This window comes from Nothobranchius furzeri, chromosome 1 (assembly GCF_043380555.1).
Source record: "Nothobranchius furzeri strain GRZ-AD chromosome 1, NfurGRZ-RIMD1, whole genome shotgun sequence".
NCBI lineage: Eukaryota > Metazoa > Chordata > Actinopteri > Cyprinodontiformes > Nothobranchiidae > Nothobranchius > Nothobranchius furzeri.
The window spans coordinates 92,731,223-92,749,873 of NC_091741.1; the positions used below are offsets into that span (position 1 = coordinate 92,731,223).

Here is an 18,651-nt window from a genome sequence, read left to right on the forward strand (position 1 = left end):
CCGTTATGTGGTCAAACCCATGTGACTGTTCATCTTTCACTCCCAATTATAATCTAGTTCACATCTACCCCCACATTCTGACACATCCTCACAGTCACAATCCTGACCTTGTCTGAGCAAATTAATCTAAAATATTTGTTTCCAGTGCATATGATTCAGTGTGTATGCATACATGTAATGCAGTCTTTAAATGGCCTTCGGTTAACAAATGTCTTGCCAAATTTCTACATCCCAGATTCACCAGAGACATTATCCAGGTCTACAGGCATTTTTTGTTAGTTCAGTTTTACCCAAGGCTGCTGAAACAAAAATCCAACACCTCCTTGACATTACACAGTTGGGAGAAAGTGAGAAACATAAAGGCCGTGCCAAGTCTGTCAGCGTTTATATGCATCACACGTAGCCCTCTAACTTTCCCTTTAATCCGCATTTTACATTACAAAGCCTAAGCTACAATAACTGCTGTATTTCTTTGTAACTGTATTTATTATTTTTTCCGTTTCCTTCTCCAGCGAAAAAAGAGCAGGATGGTGGAGACGAGAAGAAGCTAGTGCAGAAAAAGAAGGTGAAGGAGCTGAAGGTTCTTGATGCCAAGTCCTCACAGAACCTCTGTAAGTCTGTTTGTTAACGTTCACACCAGTCTGTGCTTTTTGGATGAATTTACTAAAGTTATTCAGTAGTAATAATTATTTGTTTGGGTTTTCTTTACAAAGCCATTTTCCTGGGATCGTTTCGTCTTCCGTACGAAGAGATCAAAAATGCTATTCTGCAAGTAAACGAGAAGATTCTGACTGAGTCCATGGTTCAGGTACTAAGTTCAGATCTCCCTTCATGTTTTTATTAAAGCCTCTTGTTGTGTATTCATTTATAAATGCTACCACAGATTGTAGCTTACTGGTTTGTTTTGTTGCAGAGTAAAATCAGTTAAGTTTTTTAGTTTTTGTAAATGACATTTTTAAAAGAGAAAATCTTAAAATGACTGTAGATTTTTATCACAATTAAAGCTTTTACACACTTTATTTTAGAAACACCCTCTCCATTTAATCTAACCACCTGTTTCTCAAGCTGTGCATTAGGACTCATGTAAATAATTTTGATCTGATGTTTGTCTCCCACAGAACCTGGTCAAACAGCTGCCACAAACAGAACAGCTGAGCATTCTGGCAGACATGAAGGATGAATACGATGATTTGGCTGAGTCAGAACAATTTAGCATAGTGGTAAGAAACATACAGACACAAACTAAACAAAAATAACGATTTTGTTTAGGAAAGAGATGGACACTGCTGTGATTTTTTTTTTTTTTACCAGCAGACCATAATGCTGGTCCACAAAAATAAACAATCAATGATGAACAAGAGTCTGCTTCTAGACCTGCAGAAAAGGGACACACAACAATACAACAGGAGCAAGCTATCACTGTGTCAACTTGATGAAGAAATGTAAAATCAACATTGTTTTACTGAACAATTGCACGATAATAAATCACAGTGCATTTAGTGCCAACCACAGCCTTAAGACATATGTTGAATGTGCCCAAGTCCATACTTATGAGAGAACCATGGGAGTGCCAGTGTGCGTACACGCGCTTGTATATGTAAGGTTTCTCTATAGGAGCGTCCAATAGAGAGTGTGAGGGGCCACAGATCTGCCCCCCAAAGATGCATAGGAGATGGAGGGAGGTCCAAGTCCCAGAGATCCAGGAGCTGCCCCAGAGCACAGGGACCCCAAGGAGACCGTGACCAGAAAAGGCCCCGCCCCCCTCGAGAGGCGCAGAGAAAAAACATCAAATTTTAACAATGCAGGAGTTCAACCAAAATTAGCAAATAGCACATGCACACACACGTGTATGTTTACACGTACACAAACATACGCACCAGCAGACACACGAATACAATGGGAAAGACATACCAAACATTATGCATTAATATTACAGTGATCCAGTCAACATTAGGGAATGGAAGTTTTTGTCTTGACCTATATCATAGGCCTATCCTAACTTCGGAAGCAGGGACAGGGGCCGAATGTGCCTGCTTCCTGTTTCTTTACTAGCCGCTTAAATTGACCAAAAGAGACCGGGGTTTCTAGTTTTAAGTGGTTCTGTAGCTGGTTCCAGGCTGATAGAGCAGAGATCCTAAATACTCGCTTACCTAATTATGTACGAGCTCTAGGCACAGCCAGCTGGAGATTAGCATTGGACCGAAGTGAGCAAGTGCTGGTTTCGAAAGACAGAAGCCTACATAAATAAGGAGGCAACATCCTAATGATGGCTTTATATATAAATAGTCGCCACCTGGTTAGCCTTCACTGAGCTAATGAGGGCCACTGGACTAGATTGTGCAAAGTGCAACAATGTGTACAACCTTTGCACCCTGTAATAAATCTCAGTGCTCCATGATACAACTGAATCTATTTGAAGCAGATATTTCTTAGGATCATGCATATATAAAACATCACCATAGTCCATGAGGGACAGAAAAGTGGCCTCAACCAGCTTCTTCCTTGCTGCAAGAGAATAAACAAGCCCCATTCCTAAAATAGAACCCTAGTTTTAACCTAAGTTTCCTGACTAAACTTTGGATGTAAATCTTAAAGGTCAGATGTTCATCAAGTTCAAACCCCAAGTACCTGTACTCAGCCACACACTATTAGAGTAATCTTGTTTGGGGGATAGCTGTAGAGTTCCTATTATTTGAGAAGAGGACCAGTTTAGTTTTACTTGCATTCAACACAAGCTTCAAGTCAGATAGATGGGATTGTACGATATCAAAAGCATCCTGCAGGTGTTCAAAGATCTGATGAATAGTTTCTCCGCTACTGCAAATGATTGTGTCGTCAGCATAAAAATGGAATAAAGCATTGTGAACAGTCGAACAAAGGTCATTCACATAGATGGTAAATAAAAGTGGGCCCAATACCGAGCCCTGCGGAACCCCTGAAGCCACCTGTAAGAAGCTTGACGAGATACCATTAAAGCTGACACATTGGGTCTGATCTCAGAGATAATTTTCAAGCCAACCAACTGCCTTCTCAGAAAGACCAATGTTGAATAGCCTTTGTTTTAGAATACAATGATTCACTGTGTCAAATGCACAGAGAGAGGTCGATGAAAAGAGCTGCACACATCTTTTTGCTGTCCAATGCATCAATGAAATCATTTACAACCTTCAGTGAAGCAGAGATGGTACTATGATCCTTTCGAAAGCCAGACTGAAACTCTGATAGAATATTATTATCGCTCAGGAATTCCTTCAGTTGTTCGTTTACTAGCCATTCTAAGACTTTTGACAGGACAGACAAACTGGAGATAGGCCTATAGTTGTTTAGCAAGATTGGACCCCCCCAGCAAGGGAAGGACATAGGCAGATTTCCAGGCTAAATGTATGACATTCTGATCTAAGGACAAGTTCAAAATATACCTGAGCGGTTTAGCAATAAAATCTGCGGCCACTTTTAAAAAATAAGGCTCTAAGAGGTCTGGACCAGCAGGCTTTTTGATGTCCAACGACACAAGAGCTTTATGTACTTCTTTAACTGAAAATGGAGTAAAGGTAAAAGGCTGACCAACATAGCATCTTTCAGCAGCATTACCATTAGAGGGGGAGGCTTCTGAAGGTTGACAACAATCAAATAATGAACCAGATGCAGCAAAATGTTCATTAAAACCTAACATAGCTATTCTATCTGAGATAATAATATTATCCCTGATTATATGGAGAGGCAGTTCAATATGAGGTCCAATGGAGGAAATAGACTTGATAGTCTCCCAGAAAACCCTAGGGTTATTTAAAGCATCTATAGCAGCAGTCAGACAGTATTCAGATTTGGCATGTCGGACGGCTGCCGTGAACTTGTTTCGTAGTTGTCTGAAATTGATTTTATCAGCCTCTACCTCTGATTTTCTAGCCTTTGCCCATCTCTTTCATGAAGAAGTTTGCTGAGCTCCGGAGAAAACCAAGGGTTGTCTCGGCCCTTGACTATAAACTTACGCAAGGGAGCATGTTTCTTAACAATTTGCAAAAATCCATCCTGAAAATATTTCCAGGCTATTTCAACATCAATAAGCCTTATGCAGTCCAAGTCAAAATGAAATAAATCATGTGTAAAGCGCTGTAGTGAGAAATGTTTAAATAATGGTTCCCAGGAACTTGAAGGTCTCCACAGGGGATATGAGGCTGATGGATATGGTGAGGGGGAGCAATGTTGGTGGTTGTTTCTGAAAATCCACCGTCACCCGCAGTCTCGAGAATTCTCAGGTCCAGGTTGTTATAACTGCACCAAAGCCCCAGCCATTCAACTTCCCACCGGTGTGCAGACTAATCATTGCCCTGGGTTAGACCAGTGGTCTTGGTGTCATCTGCAAACATCAGGGATTTGACAGCAGTCTGTGGAGATGTCGTTATTGTAGTAGAGGGAAAAGAGCAGTGGAGAGAGGACACACCCCTGAGGTTTGCCGATGCGTGTGGTCTGGCCATCAGAGGTGACCTTCTATCCTCACCTGCTGTCTCCTGTCTGTCAATCAATCAAACTTTATTTATATAGCACTTTTCATGCAAAGCAAGTAACACAGCGTGCTTAACAGATTAAAATGACCCATATAACTCACATTGCCTCCCTTTCCCACACTTAAAACAATTATGCCAGTTTCACCCCCCAATCCACAAACCTTGATTGTAGTTTTGGTAAAAGTTTTTCTCTCTGGTTCTTAGGACAGATGACTAAAACTTCAGTTTTGTCCTGGTTGAGCTGGAGAATGTTTCATACCATCCAGGATTTAATGTCTAAAATGCAGTTAAAAAGTGCATCCACTGGCAATGTGTCATAAGGAGACACAGAGATTTACAACTGTGTATCATCAGCGTAACTGTGGAAATTCACCCCATGTCTCCTGATGATGCCGCCAAGAGGGAGCATATAGAGGTTGAAAAGCACTGGGCCTAAAACTGAACCCTGGGGCACACCACTTGTGATGCTGTGGACCCCAGAGGAACAGGTATCCAAACTCACCATAAAAGTTCTGTCTGTGGTAGGAAGTGAACCATCTATGTACAGCACCAGAGAGGCCGATCTGTTTTAAGCGGGTCGGGTAGCTGGTGAAGACCCGAGACACACTGTGTTTGGAGAGATTGGAGGAGAGAATGTCTGGATGATGTCGAACTTGAATAGTCGTCAAATAGCTGAGTTGTAGTGTAATTTTAGTTTTTTTTGCAAAAATGTTAACAATCTGACATATTTTACTGTAATTTATGTATGTTGTTATTATAATGTTAATCTGATCTGGAACTAAAACTCATTTTAGCTTATACATACCAATGACCTTAGTCCTAAATAATATATTAGTTGTGGTCATTTTTGACTGTCTCATTGCACTTTGTGTTGATAAATCACAATAATAACTTGTCACATGCATAGTTTTATTTTTTATGACCTAAAAGAAAACACTAAAACTTATACCAAAGCTTCTGTATTTTACAGAGCAGTAACATTTTGGCTAAACAATAAAGGCAGTTTGTGGTGGACCTAACTCGTATTATTTCCCAGATAAGCTGGGATGACTAACCCCAAACAAGTCCTACCAACTGGTGAGAGAAGAAATGAGGTGTAAAAATATAGCTTTACAGCCCGAGTACGAGATACTCAATCTCCTAAAGTTGGTAAACAAAGACGACACTGTTTCACCGTAAAATAGGATTATGGATGAAATCCCCTTCACTCCTTCACATCCGTTTGTGTACACGCACGCACGCACGCACGCACGCACACACACACACACACACACACATCTGTTTGTGTACGCGCACACGCGCACACACACACACACACACACACACACACACACACATCTGTTTGTGTGCGCGCGCGCGCACACACACACACACACACACACACACACACACACACACACACACACACAGAGGCCATAACCATGCCAGGAAAATTCTCACAGTCCCCTCATCCTTGTTTTTCCAGATGTCTGGTGTGAAGCGGCTGATGCCACGTCTTCAGGCCATCCTGTTCAAGCTGCAGTTTGAGGAGCAGCTTAACAACATTAAGCCAGATGTTGTGTCTGTAACAGCAGCCTGTGAGGAGCTCAGGAAAAGCGAGAATTTTGCCAAACTGCTGCAGATCATTCTCCTTGTTGGGAACTACATGAACTCTGGCTCCCGTAATGGAATGGCATTCGGTTTTTCCATTTCATACCTGTGCAAGGTGAAGTGTGAATATGTGACCCACAAACAGATGTGCTCATTTTTGTAACCTATCAGACTTGCAGTATCAAAATCACAGATGGACTTTGTGAAGCAGAAAGCTTGTAGATATTTAAATTTCAGTGGGCTGCTTTTTCAGCATGTCATTAAAAAAATCAATAATTTTTCCATTAGCTCCGGGACACCAAATCAGCTGACCTGAAGCAGACGCTGCTTCATTTTCTTGCTGGCGTGTGCCAGGAGCAGTATCCTGATGTCGTGAGCTTTCCTGATGAGCTGATTCACGTGGAAAAGGCCAGCAGAGGTACGCGTGGCATTTAGCTTCGAGTTTGATCTTTGAGGATAGGGTCAAACAATGATTACACGTAAACACAACTTGTCTCACGAGTTTTGCAACTTTGTAAAATCTTCTTGTGTGTTTTTAAAAAAACTATCAAAATAAATAAAGGCAGAAGCTCATCAGCAGTGGTTGCTCCACTGTTTACATATGGAAATGTACAGCAATGTGTTCAAATACATTTATAGTGTCTTTAATTAGCTTATTGTCCTCATGTGCTGACATTTTTCTTGTTCTTGGCAGTTTCTGCAGAGATGATTCAGAAGAATCTGGAATCGATGGGTCGTCAGATCAAGAGCCTGGAGAAAGATCTGGAAACTTTCCCCCCTCCACAAAATGAAAACGACCTCTTTGTGGAAAAGATGTCGATATCCTCTCAGTTCAGCCACTCCGCCAAAGCAAAATGAGCCAAACGGAGAGTTGTAACTAAACAGTGACTTAGTCCTCTAGACAAATGTTTTATTTGCCTTAACATGATATCTTCACAGTTTTGTGAGTCAAGCACAGGAGCAGTATGAGAAGCTGGATTTGATGCATAAGAATATGGAGAAGCAGTACAGCGATCTGGGAGAATATTTTGTGTTTGACCCGAGAAAAATGTCAGTGGAGGAATTCTTCGGAGACCTTAGCAACTTCAAAAACATGTTCCAGGTGTGTGCTGGTGTGTGCAGGAGAACAAGTCAGATGTCGGTTTGTCTATTTAAAGCAAACAAAACAAAGTTCAGCAAAAGAAGCGGATGAAAGACTAGTGAAACAATGAAGGAAAACCTGAGTGTGCACCTGCTGTTTATATACAACAAAGAGAAGCAAATCCAACAATGCTCATTTATTCTGTAAATGTCTGGAGGGTGAAAACATGTTTTACCTGCTACTGCGGGTACCTGCATGACTGTTAAAGTTTTGTTTACACACACTGAAAATATCATTAAAAATATGTGTTACTACCTCTTAAACCTCAAACATGCACTTTTCTATTTTGCAGCAAGCAGTTCAAGAGAATCAAAAGAGGGCAGAGGCTGAGGAGAAGATCAGGATGGCCAAGCTGGCTAGAGAAAAAGCTGAGAAGCAGAAAGAGGACAGAGCAAAAAACAAGCTTCTCGACATCACTGGAGGTCATAATTTATAAATCACATCTTTAATTTTATTTATTGAATTGTTTACCTGTGACTGAAATGGATAAATACACTCCATGTGTCAGTTTGTATTTCTCTCACACTCCAGTTGGGGGCACTCAGAGTCCACAGTTCTCTTTAGTGTGTGTGTGTGTGTGTGTGTGTGTGTGTGTGTGTGTGTGTGTGTGTGTGTGTGTGTGTGTGTGTGTGTGTGTGTGTGTGTGTGTGTGCGCAGAGTGTGCACACAGTATTTTTAGACCAAAGTTAATCTAATGTTGATGACCTGTTTTGAAGTCAGCAGGAAACAACAACTTCACAAAAACTTGTGAAAAGTAGCAAAGAGTCTAAAAACTGCTTCACATCGTTTCACGCCTCTGAGCATTCAGGGGATTTTCTGTCATAAAAAGAACATTTGGGGGAAAGTGCATGCTCTTCATGAGAAGCTGTTTTACTGACCGATGCCCGTGCCGTCTTGTCCCGTGTAACACAAACACATGACCACTCACTCATCCCTCACAAACACACTAATCCTGCCTTGCAGACACAAGTTTGTGCACTCAGACTCTTCCCCCTCTTCCCTCAGACTCTGACCTACTTTTCATGCATTCCTATTTTTTGTGGCTCCACTTGGGCTCTCCAGAGACTCCTTCACAGTCTAATTGTTCGACAGCCATGTGTGCATTCTGCTGTATTTTGTGAACATTTTACAAAAGTGTTTAGCTTTTGTCTTATTGGTCCATCTCCCAGCTGTGAAAAGACACCAAGGCCCTACTTAGGAAGTTCTGTATCTTTTTTTAAAAAAATCTGCAGAATGTGTGTGAGAGTAAAGGGATTAAATGTTATATTCAGCTCTGGTGACACGTTAAAGGAACATGAGAGCTCCTAAGATGACCAGGCATGTGTGTGATACAGGGGTCATTTACAAACAGGTGGCACATTTGACTGCCCCTGCAGCCTGGAGTCATTCAACACCCCTTATTTGAATTCACCCACTCACAAATCAGTCTGGCAAACATACACCTGGTCTTTGTTTTGTATTTGGTTATGACCCTCATCCTGAAATGCTGTTAAACACAAACTTGTTTATCAGCAGCTGCTCCTCTTTGCTCATAAACATCCAACAAGTTCCCTTTTTTTCTGGCCGTGTCCCACCTATCTGCTCCCCATGCCTTTACTATCTCATGAATTTACTGAATGCTGCTCTGACATCCACTCCCAACTGCTGTTGGTTAAACCCTGGAAGGTCAGTGTGTGTTTGTAGTTTGTGGCCTTGTCATTCCCTTGTGAGTCACACACACTTCCCGTGTTTTAAGCATGTGATAATAGCTGGTGTGAGTGGCTGAATGGATATTTCTTCTGGGAATCTTTCAGTTTACTCGTGGCATATTTCACTTATTATGTGCTCTCTGATATTTAGCTGTCATGAAAATAGCTCAGCGGAGCTCGTGTGGAGATCCACGCCCAAAGGTTCAAGTGAGATGTTTTCCTCTAATTAGATCTGACTCCTCTGGACAGCTACTGTGTCTTATGTGTGCAGCTAGGTGTCAGTAGTGTCTGCAAAAGGTTCAGCGTCGCTGTGTGTGTGTGAGGAAGGGTGTGTGCTTGAACACATTCAGATGCTTGTATGGGAACTGCCACTGGGAGTGCTCGTGCTCCATACATAAAGCTAGTGATGGAGTGGTGTGTGGGGGATGGGGTGGGGTGGGATGGAGGAGACTAGGGCAGCAGATGCTCTGCGGTGGATTAGACTGTGTTGTTGTCGTCTCTTAGAAAATAGGGCAAGACGAGGAGAGGAGAAAAGCACGGAAGTATGATGGGATGAAATGGGATCAGCTCAGTTTGTCTGACGTCAGCTCGCTGGAGGAGAGACACAGCTGTAGCACGTTAGAGGAAAGGGTTTTTATGTTTGCTTTTTCACCATCCATAACACTTTGTGAACCACCACTAGAGGTGCTGTTGGTCCACGGGAGATGTCTTCTGTGTTTGTGCTCCTCGGTGATGCACCTGGTGTGTGTGTGTGTTGTAAATATAATCCAATAAGACTACTTTTAAAGCTTCCCATCTAAAACTGTTGCACTGAATAGTCCATCTGGGCGTCTTAGTTGCTTCATGCACTCCTTTACTGAACTCAGTGAGCAGTGTGCTGCTCGTTCAGGTGTGAACTTTGCTTATTTTCTGGATAGTTGAAGCACTTAAGTTGTTTACCTTAGTCCAGTTTAGTCTGACAAAGTTTTACTAAACATGTATAATATTTTACACCCATCAAGTAGTGCATGATCAGCCATAGATGAATTTAAGGAGTTGATTTTTTTTTTACAATATGCAGCAAATGAAATGATGTAGATCTCACTCACATTTATGACGACCCGTTTTAACAGAGTTGCTGTCAGCCACAGCGAGGGAAGCAAACACAAACACTAGAGCTTTATTCAGAACTTTACCGACAAGCAGCCCAAAGACTTTTCATTTTTACTTTGGTGTTCACCCAGACTGTAAAGTGTGTTTACTAGACAGCTAGGTCCTTGATTGGTGCCCTTGCACTTGCCCAGAGCATTCACACAATTAGGTTTGTGTGTTTATTTGCTTCTGTCTGGCAACAAGGTTACACGTTTTTCTCAGAGGACATCATGGGAGCGCCATAAAAACGTTTTGACATGTGTGACTGTGGACCAGAGTCTTGTTTGAGGATCCTTGGTCTCATTAGACTTTTGGGACTTTTGAGGCTGTTTATGGATTCATGCCAGATGTGTTTCCTCAGAAGAAGATAACTGCAGCTTATCATGACTCTTATGTGTATGTGTGTGTAGTTCCTGTTTATGGACGCTGAGCGGTGTGTATGAGCTGTAGATGGAAGGTGGGAGGGAGATTTTCTCAGACATGACAGGCGAGACCACAAGCCATCTGCTGCATGGCTTACTGCAGGATTATAGTGTGTGTGTGTGTGTGTGTGTGTGTGTGTGTGTGTGTGTGTGTGTGTGTGTGTGTGTGTGTGTGTGTGTGTGTGTGTGTGTGTGTGTGTGTGTGTGTGTGTGTGTGTGTGTGTGTGTGTGTGTGTGTGTGTGTGTGTGTGTGTGTGTGTGTGTGTGTGTGTGTGTGTGTGTGTGCGTGCGTGCGTGTGTGTGTGAGCAGGACATGTGCTTTGTGTCTGGGGGTTGGGAAGGTGACGATGTAAACCTTTAACCCTCTGCTCTACTGCCCCCCTTTCCAGACCTTCTCTACTCAATTCAGCTTCAAATAGAAATAATTGAGACCATCTGCTTGATGGCTGAGCTGTGCCACTGAATGATGCCCACTAACACGCACACACACGTCCAGAGTGTTGGCACTCCACGTGGCTTGAACAGTGTTTCCTGTCTCAGACACTGAAGTTTAGCAGACTATCTGGATGCAATCAAAGGCGAGCTAAAACACCCGTTCCAACAAACATCCAGTAACTCCAGCTTCACGTCCAGTCAGCGCCTGTTTGAAAAAGAGCCACATTCACATGTTCATTTTGTAGTGTTTTTGTGGATTTGGCTTTAGTGAGTGCATCTTTTCAATAGAGGTGTGTGTGTGTGTGTGTGTGTGCGCGTGTGTGCGTGCCAAAACTGCCTGTAGAGCAGTGATGTAGCTTAACCGGCTCACAGCTTATCTAGGTTAATGTAACTCATTTAAAAAGTGACCGTGTGTGAATGTCCCCGTGTCCTGTGGCAGGATTTTTTGTAAATAATTCCCGATCACTGGAGGAAACGACTGTTTGTTCTTAAAATAGACTTTCAAGTCTGACTCGGCATAATGATATAATTCTGTGCTTTGTTTCTGCATCCCTAACCTTAGGTTTTGATCTTTATTACAGACGATGAAACTGGCATCATGGACGGCCTGCTGGAGGCACTGCAGTCGGGCGCTGCTTTCAGAAGAAAGAGAGGACCTCGGCAAGCAGGTACTTAAACCCAAACTCATCCATAAATCTCATAAAAGACAGAGGAGGTCAAGTTTTCTGTCTCGCTTTTGAGTTACAGCTTTCAGTTTCTTCTCACACAGATGTTCTCACTATACACACACACACACACACACACACACACACTTGTGTTCTCCTTCTGTCTTGTTTGCTCCGTGTCGATACACAACAACACATTTGTTGATGTTTTCCATGGCTGCTGCACGTCTGAGAGGCTGAGAGCTGCGGGGCTATTCTGGGTTATAGTTACAGGGAGCAAAGCCAGTGCCACCGAGGGCTGGCACAACAACAGACGAGAGGACAGGGTGCCATGAGTGGGTGTGGACGGTAACAGCAGCTGATCAGGGTGTGGTCGTGGAATAGGAAAAATAAGAATTTCAGAAGGGTGAACCAGAGTGTGGGCAGAAACATTAAAAAAGGCAGATTAATGTGAAAGGAATGCACAAAACATGCCATAAAGGGCTAAAATATGAGACAGACGTGTGTCTTTAAGCTTCCCACATAAAATGATGTTTTATGAACTGTTTTTAGGGTTCATTTCACTTTCACTGAAGTGTGTTTACCACAGGATCCATTTACATCAGTCTACTGAAGACAGCAGAACCTTTTTTATTACATTTTTTCCTTTTTCAAAGCTTTTAAACCCGTCCAGAATAAATCTTTAAAAGTTTTTATACATAAATAGCCCATTGTTATTTTTAGGAAAAGACACATTTTTGTTTGGTATGTTACTTCATAAACTTTCAGAGTTTGGTTAGATTTGTTAGATTTCTTATTTTTGTTTTGTGTGACATAAAACCACGTCTTTGTGTTGTCCGGAAGTCTAGGGTTGCTCCTCTCTGTCCATCCCACATTCAGATCCTCCTTTTATTTACTCTTTTAGACACTTTTCTCCCTGCTTTCCTCCTCTGTGTCTGTAATCCTGTACTTGTAGCACTTATTGTAACAGGTTTTGGCCTCCCGATCAGACCAAGCAGCTCAAACTAACAGTCGGGACATTTACTATGTAACATGACTCCTGGTTTTAGGCAGCTTGTGTGTGCTAGTATGAAACTGTCCAGTTCACATTTATTGTGAGAAATCGAGTAAGCGAGACCCTGTTTGTGTGTATTCACATGCACATATGTGTGTGTTCTGAATTTGCACATAAGAAAAGTTGTGGAGGAGTGTGTGCAACCCTATCCCTCCTTCAATGGAAGCCAGATGTGAAGCGTGGCTCCAGAGTGGAATAACTGGAAACCAGAGGGTGGACTGCATCTTTTGTTTCTTTTGATCATCTCCTTTGGTCTTTCTCTCCTTTGTTTTTGTTTTTTTTTCGGATCCTTTGTGTCATCGTGTGACTGCAGTAACTCTGATTCAGTGGTCCTCTGTTAACCTCTTAATCTCACCTAACAGTGCAGAAAGTTAAAGAGCCCAACTGCTGCTAAACTGACTGGGACAACAGTAAAAGAAGGGGGCCCAGTCTTTGGCTCAGCCAGTCATCCATACCTCAGCTTGGCCACCTCACTCTCCTAACCGGAAATACCTGATCAGAAATGTGGGAGAAACAGGCAGTTTGAGCTTTCCTCGCTCCACATACCAGCCTGTGGTAGGAAGGAGGTGGAAAATCTGAGTGGCTGTATCAAATCCCCACTAAACGCCTCCTCCCTGACTCTTACCCCACTGTGGATTTCCGTCGTCATTTGGCCAAAGGTCAGGGTTTTCCTCAGAGATGGTGGATAGTGTGAAGCCATGCAGCAGTTTTTGTGCAGTCTTTGTGAGGAGGTTGTGTGTTGGTCATCCGTGTTTAAAGACTTCTTTTGTTTTCTTTCTGCAGCCAGGCAGAGCCTAAAGTCTCTCAGCCGCACAACAAGACTGGGTCTTGTTTTTTTCCTCGTGTGTGTGTGTGTGTGTGTGTGTGTGTGTGTGTGTGTGTGTGTGCGTGTGTGTGTGTGTGTGTGCGTGTGTGTGTGTGTGCGTGCGTGTGTGTGTGTGTGTGTGTGTGTGTGTGTGTGTGTGTGCGTGTGTGTGTGCGTGTGTGTGTGTGTGTGTGTGTGTGTGTGGTTGAGTCAGAGGTCTTAATTTAGTGGAGCTGAAGCAGGACTTTGGCGTAAGGCAGCTGTAGAATAAAACATGCATGTAACCAGAGTGTGTGTGAGAACAGTGGGGTTATACAGGACTTTATATGTGCAGAGTTTGTCCCAGATCTGTTCAGGAAAGTTGCTCAAGCTCATCCTGGATACTACAGAGAAGGGTTTTATGCGGTTGGGACATCTGAGGCTCATGAAGCAATGGTTTTGATTGTGACATGTAACAGATCTCTGTCCCTGGGACCAGCTGATCCCATTCTTATTACTTTTTCTTGCAGTTACATTGTTATCCATTTAAAACCATTATGTGCGGCGTAATCACTGATCAGATGTTCCAATAATAATAAGTCAAACACTAGACGGATATTAATTTGCTTTTATGATTTATGAGTGAGAAGGGAAGCAGAGTTTCACCTCCCTGGTACTCCAGTTTAATTAAAACAACTGTTAAAAAGTTTGAAACGAAATTAAGGCATGATTTGTTAGTCTAATTAGTTTTTTTTTTATTTCAGTCTAATAAGATTGTATTTATGAATGAAAATTAAGATTCCTATTCTTGCAGTTAGTATTATAAAAATGTGACAAACAGAAAACTCATATAAAATGTTTTATCTTCATTTCATTACTCTACTTTTACCATCCTTTTGATATTAATTCATTTCATTTTCAGAAGCTAAACAGTGAACCATGTTGCACTTTTTATCAGTGTAGCTCTACTGTCCTCTTTGCTGCTGTGGCCCCCAGACTGGACCTCTCTCCCCCTGAGCCTGAGATCAGTGGACTCAGTGGTCTCCTTTAAAAAGCAGCTGAAGACTCACTTGTTCAAGCTGGCTTTTGTATGACCTTCTTCACCTCTCTCTCTTTATTCTGCTCTCCCCACCTATTCCACCTTCCTCAGGATCCACTGATTTCCCTCTTTCCTCTTCACTCTCTCTCTTTCTTAACTTTTTTTCTTTTAAATTGCAATTGCTTATTTTTGCTCATTTTAAATATATTTTTAAACATTTTCTAAATGCTTTTTTATATTTTTACATTTTTTTAATTTTTTGTTTTTGTGAAGCGCCTCGTGATTTTTATCTTGAGAGGCGCTATAGAAATGATCTTTTCTTCTTCTTCTTTCTACTGAACTCAGCTCTGTTTGTTTGTGTGGTCATTTATACCCAGTAGCTATAGACTAAAGCTCTAGCATCACATATGAGCAGTTCCTGTGCTCAAAAAGCTTCAATAAGCAGCCATTTGGGTAACGACAGATTATCTGAAGTTCGGTCTGGATGTTCCTGAGCATCACATACAGTTATTCAACCCCTGCTTTGTTACCTTGCAGACATAAAGGATCAGTTCCCATCACTCTGAATGAGATCACTTCAGAGATTCTGGAAAGTTTTAGAACAATAACAGCTTTGGATAGAGAAAAGGTCTCATTTTTAACCATCAGTACATGAAACAGACATTATTCCAACAGAAGGCTTGGTGTTTCTCAATGTCTAGGCGCCTGGCCTTGTGAGGACACTGTCCTTCCTTGGTCAAAGAAAACGGTTAAATGGAACAGACTTGCATCACGTGACCATGGCTTCCACGGCGGTAGCGTAATGTCACGTGACACGTGAGCTAACATTATATTTTATACATATTAGTTTCAATATAAATATATAACGAGCCTTTAACTTTTTTTAATTGTGCATATGTTTATTAAATTAAAAATATAAGTGAGTTACTACTCGCTAGCCACCGAAGCTGCAACTACTAAACAACTAACCAACAATGGATAACTTCTTTGGATCTAAAAAAACATTTTAAATTAGCTGACTTACTTTAAACTTGAAAATTGTCCCCAAGTAGTTGCCAGCTTTTGATCCACCGTCCTTTTGAAAATACCACAGTGTATTCTGGGTAATTTTTAACCAAGGCTAGGCTACAAGACACCTCCCATGTATCCTCGCTCAGCTAGCTAAACGGCTAACAAACGGAGAACACTCCTCGGTAGAACATGAACATTGGAACACGTCTTGGCGTCTCCTGATGACGTATCTCCTAGACAACTGGGGCGAGGCCAAGACATCAAGGCAAGGTTCCTTGGCATTGAGAAACAGCCCAGGTTTCACGCCAGCCCGCTCAGAGCAGAGGATTGTGGGTATCCGGCCGATGAAGAAAGAAGGCTAGAAAATGTGTGAAAATTAAAGTAAAGTAACATTAGTGAGCAGCAAATGCTAGTTTATGTGATGGGTAATGTTTGTGAAAGTGCAGACTGTAACTTTAGAGTTTGAATCAACATTTAGGACAAAATAAATTACAATATGATGCTTTCTCAAAGTGTGCATTTTACTTTATAGACCAAGTGTCGTCTACTTTATAAATGTGTTGTTGTCAGTACTGTTACTACAAAGAGGTGTATTGCTATTGTGTATTTAATTACTTGTATTATATAAAAGACACCCCCACTCACAGCTGCAGTGATGGCAAACGGCACCACTCTACTCAAAGACCTGTTGAGTGTGTCGTCATGCTTGTTGGCTCAGTATTGAGACTGAATAGCTTGCCACGAGGCTATAGAGGCCTTCCACCCCCTGACCTTTGACCTGTACCTCAGCTCGCTCTGTGTGTCTGGTTGTTTTATAGAAGGGTCGGGGGGGGATCTGCAGCTGTCTGCCCTCAGTCTAACACCACCCCCTAAAACACACACACGCCAGATGCTTGCATGCCAGTACAAAGACACACATGGATGTTTGCATGCAAATAGATGGAAATGGACACATTCCATTTCTGGGGACACGCAGACATTCAGTCCAACGACATGGGCTTCACGCCGTTAACTCCAAACATGTTTACAGGCTCATCAGCCAGGCAGAATCAGCTTCTTCAAAGTTTAGGTGGAGGAATGATGTGTCTGAACTTTCTCTGTAGACCCATCTGCTGGTTCATGACCCTCGCAGCAACAGCCAATCACACAGCAGTGTGTTACAACAGAGACGGAGATAAAGAGCATGGCAACAAAAGAGACACACGCTGGCTCTGCAGACAATCTGCTCTAAGAAACACCCACTGCTCTGAAGGCACGCCGTCACAGATGTTCACAAACACAACAAATGATCAGTTCAGCAGCAGAGAACGTATTGATCTGTGATGATGTCACACATGCCATCGGACACAGTAGAGTCCGACCCCACACATCTATAAGTAATCAATACTTCTAGATCCATACTTTCCCATCAGGCATCAGCCAGTGGTGGATGATGTCACAGTTTCCCACAATCCTCTAATGTAGAGCAGCAGTGTGTTACCTGCTGCAGCCTGAAGAGGGCGATATAAGTCCCTAAGTTAAAGCACAGGGCCAGCCTTCATGACCCTTTTTCCATCATGTTGCTGTGAGACTAACAGGTTCTGTAGAGTTTACCACATTACCACATCTCCTTCTTATTGGGGGAGGGGTGAAAAAAAGATCTGATAAAGATCTACTTCAGCAAAGTCACCAACCAACCGTCCACACAAGGGGAGCGTCGCATATCGTACAACAAAGCGTTCCTGTGCTCATCGGGTTGTGATTATTTAGTCTCCTGCTGTGTAATGTGTTACAGATGATCTTCTCACCACGTTCTCTGTGCCACTCATCACCCTGCAGTGTGCAAACCCCTCGTTCATCAGGAGAATAAGTCGTTGCTGTCGGCCTCAATAACTCATACCAAATACACGAATCGTGTATTCCCATCAGAGCGTTGACTGTGCTCATGCTGGTGTGTTCCTCATTGTGAGGCCACAGGCTGCTGCTGCTGTTTCTGTGCATCTCTACAAACCTACAGGCTCTCTGGAGATGCACAGAAAAATAAATGAAACAGCTGAGGCTGAGATATTCACACTTTTCACTTCCAAGTGTGGGACCAGATCCAAATGGCTGGGTGTTAAATTTCACCAGCAGCTTTATCCTTTCAGCTTCTTTCAGCTACTAAATAGCTTCAACAGTTCATTTGGCGAGCTTTGGGTTACAGATTGTGTCAGACCAAACTGCTCTTGTAGAATCAGCTGTGTGACTTTTAGGTGATTACCTTTTAAATCTAACTAATCAAGATTATACTGAAGTCCCTTACGTCTGAAATCTTTAAGCCAGTAAATGTCTAAATCTACTTAGTTGCTGCTTAATGGCAGCACAATGTTGCTTCTTTAAAAAAAAACATTTCTTGATATTAAATGCTGATAAGTCATTATGGCAGATTTCTGTAGACCTGTTCTCTGAAGCAATCATGAGCTAAAAGTAAAGGTTTGCTAAACATAATGTGAGTTTTAGTGTTTTTAAGGATCAACCACTGTAACTCTTTTCTTCATGATACCCTTTTCACCTTAGTACATTTACAATTTTTAAGTTGTGGGTTAGGGTTGCAAGCTCTCGTTTGTTCATCTAGGGGAGAACAACAGCTTGGTTCTACAGGGTATCCGCGGGTCCTTAAAAAGTCTTAAAAAGTCTTAAATTAGCTTTTCCAAATTTAAGGCTTTAAAAATCCTTAAAAATGACAAATAATCCTTAAATACAGTTTCCAGAGGTCTTAAATTACTAAAGACCCAATAAACAAGATTATTTTATTTCTATAAAATTTTCGTGAATTTCTAGTTAGTGTTCAGCATTTTTTGTGTATGATATTGGTGTAAGCGGAACCGCACACATTCAGTTGGTTGTGAAAGGGGGCGATTTTTAGATGAGCACGTTAGCTGAATAAGCTAGTGGGAGCTTGCGCCATGGGGAAGTGGAAGTTTAATGGTAACTGGATGGCTAATCCCACGATCGCGGCGTGGTTAGCACCGGTTCCAGGAATAGCTGGAAATTGTAGCTTAAATTTAAATTTTAAAAATGATAAATGACCCGCACTTGTATAGCGCCTGTCAGAGTAAGGACTCCAGAGCACTTTACACTACAGTGTATCATTGATCCATTCACACACTGATGGTGATGAGCTACGATGTAGCCACAGCTGCCCTGGGGCGCACTGACAGAGGTGAG

At 42.1% G+C, this 18,651-nt stretch overlaps 1 protein-coding gene across 1 annotated transcript in view; it reads left to right on the forward strand.

The window, feature by feature from the left end:
- Positions 1 to 480: 480 nt before the first annotated feature.
- LOC129152278 (protein diaphanous homolog 1-like) overlaps positions 481 to 18,651 on the forward strand; it is a 20,689-nt gene continuing 2,518 nt past the window's right edge. The window contains exons 1-9 of the mRNA XM_070551586.1: positions 481 to 611; positions 714 to 808; positions 1,119 to 1,220; positions 5,971 to 6,210; positions 6,384 to 6,513; positions 6,790 to 6,914; positions 7,033 to 7,197; positions 7,529 to 7,658; positions 11,494 to 11,580. Coding sequence (XP_070407687.1) covers positions 800 to 808; positions 1,119 to 1,220; positions 5,971 to 6,210; positions 6,384 to 6,513; positions 6,790 to 6,914; positions 7,033 to 7,197; positions 7,529 to 7,658; positions 11,494 to 11,580 — 988 coding nt within the window. The 5' untranslated portion in view covers positions 481 to 611; positions 714 to 799. The remainder of the gene's footprint in view (positions 612 to 713; positions 809 to 1,118; positions 1,221 to 5,970; positions 6,211 to 6,383; positions 6,514 to 6,789; positions 6,915 to 7,032; positions 7,198 to 7,528; positions 7,659 to 11,493; positions 11,581 to 18,651) is intronic.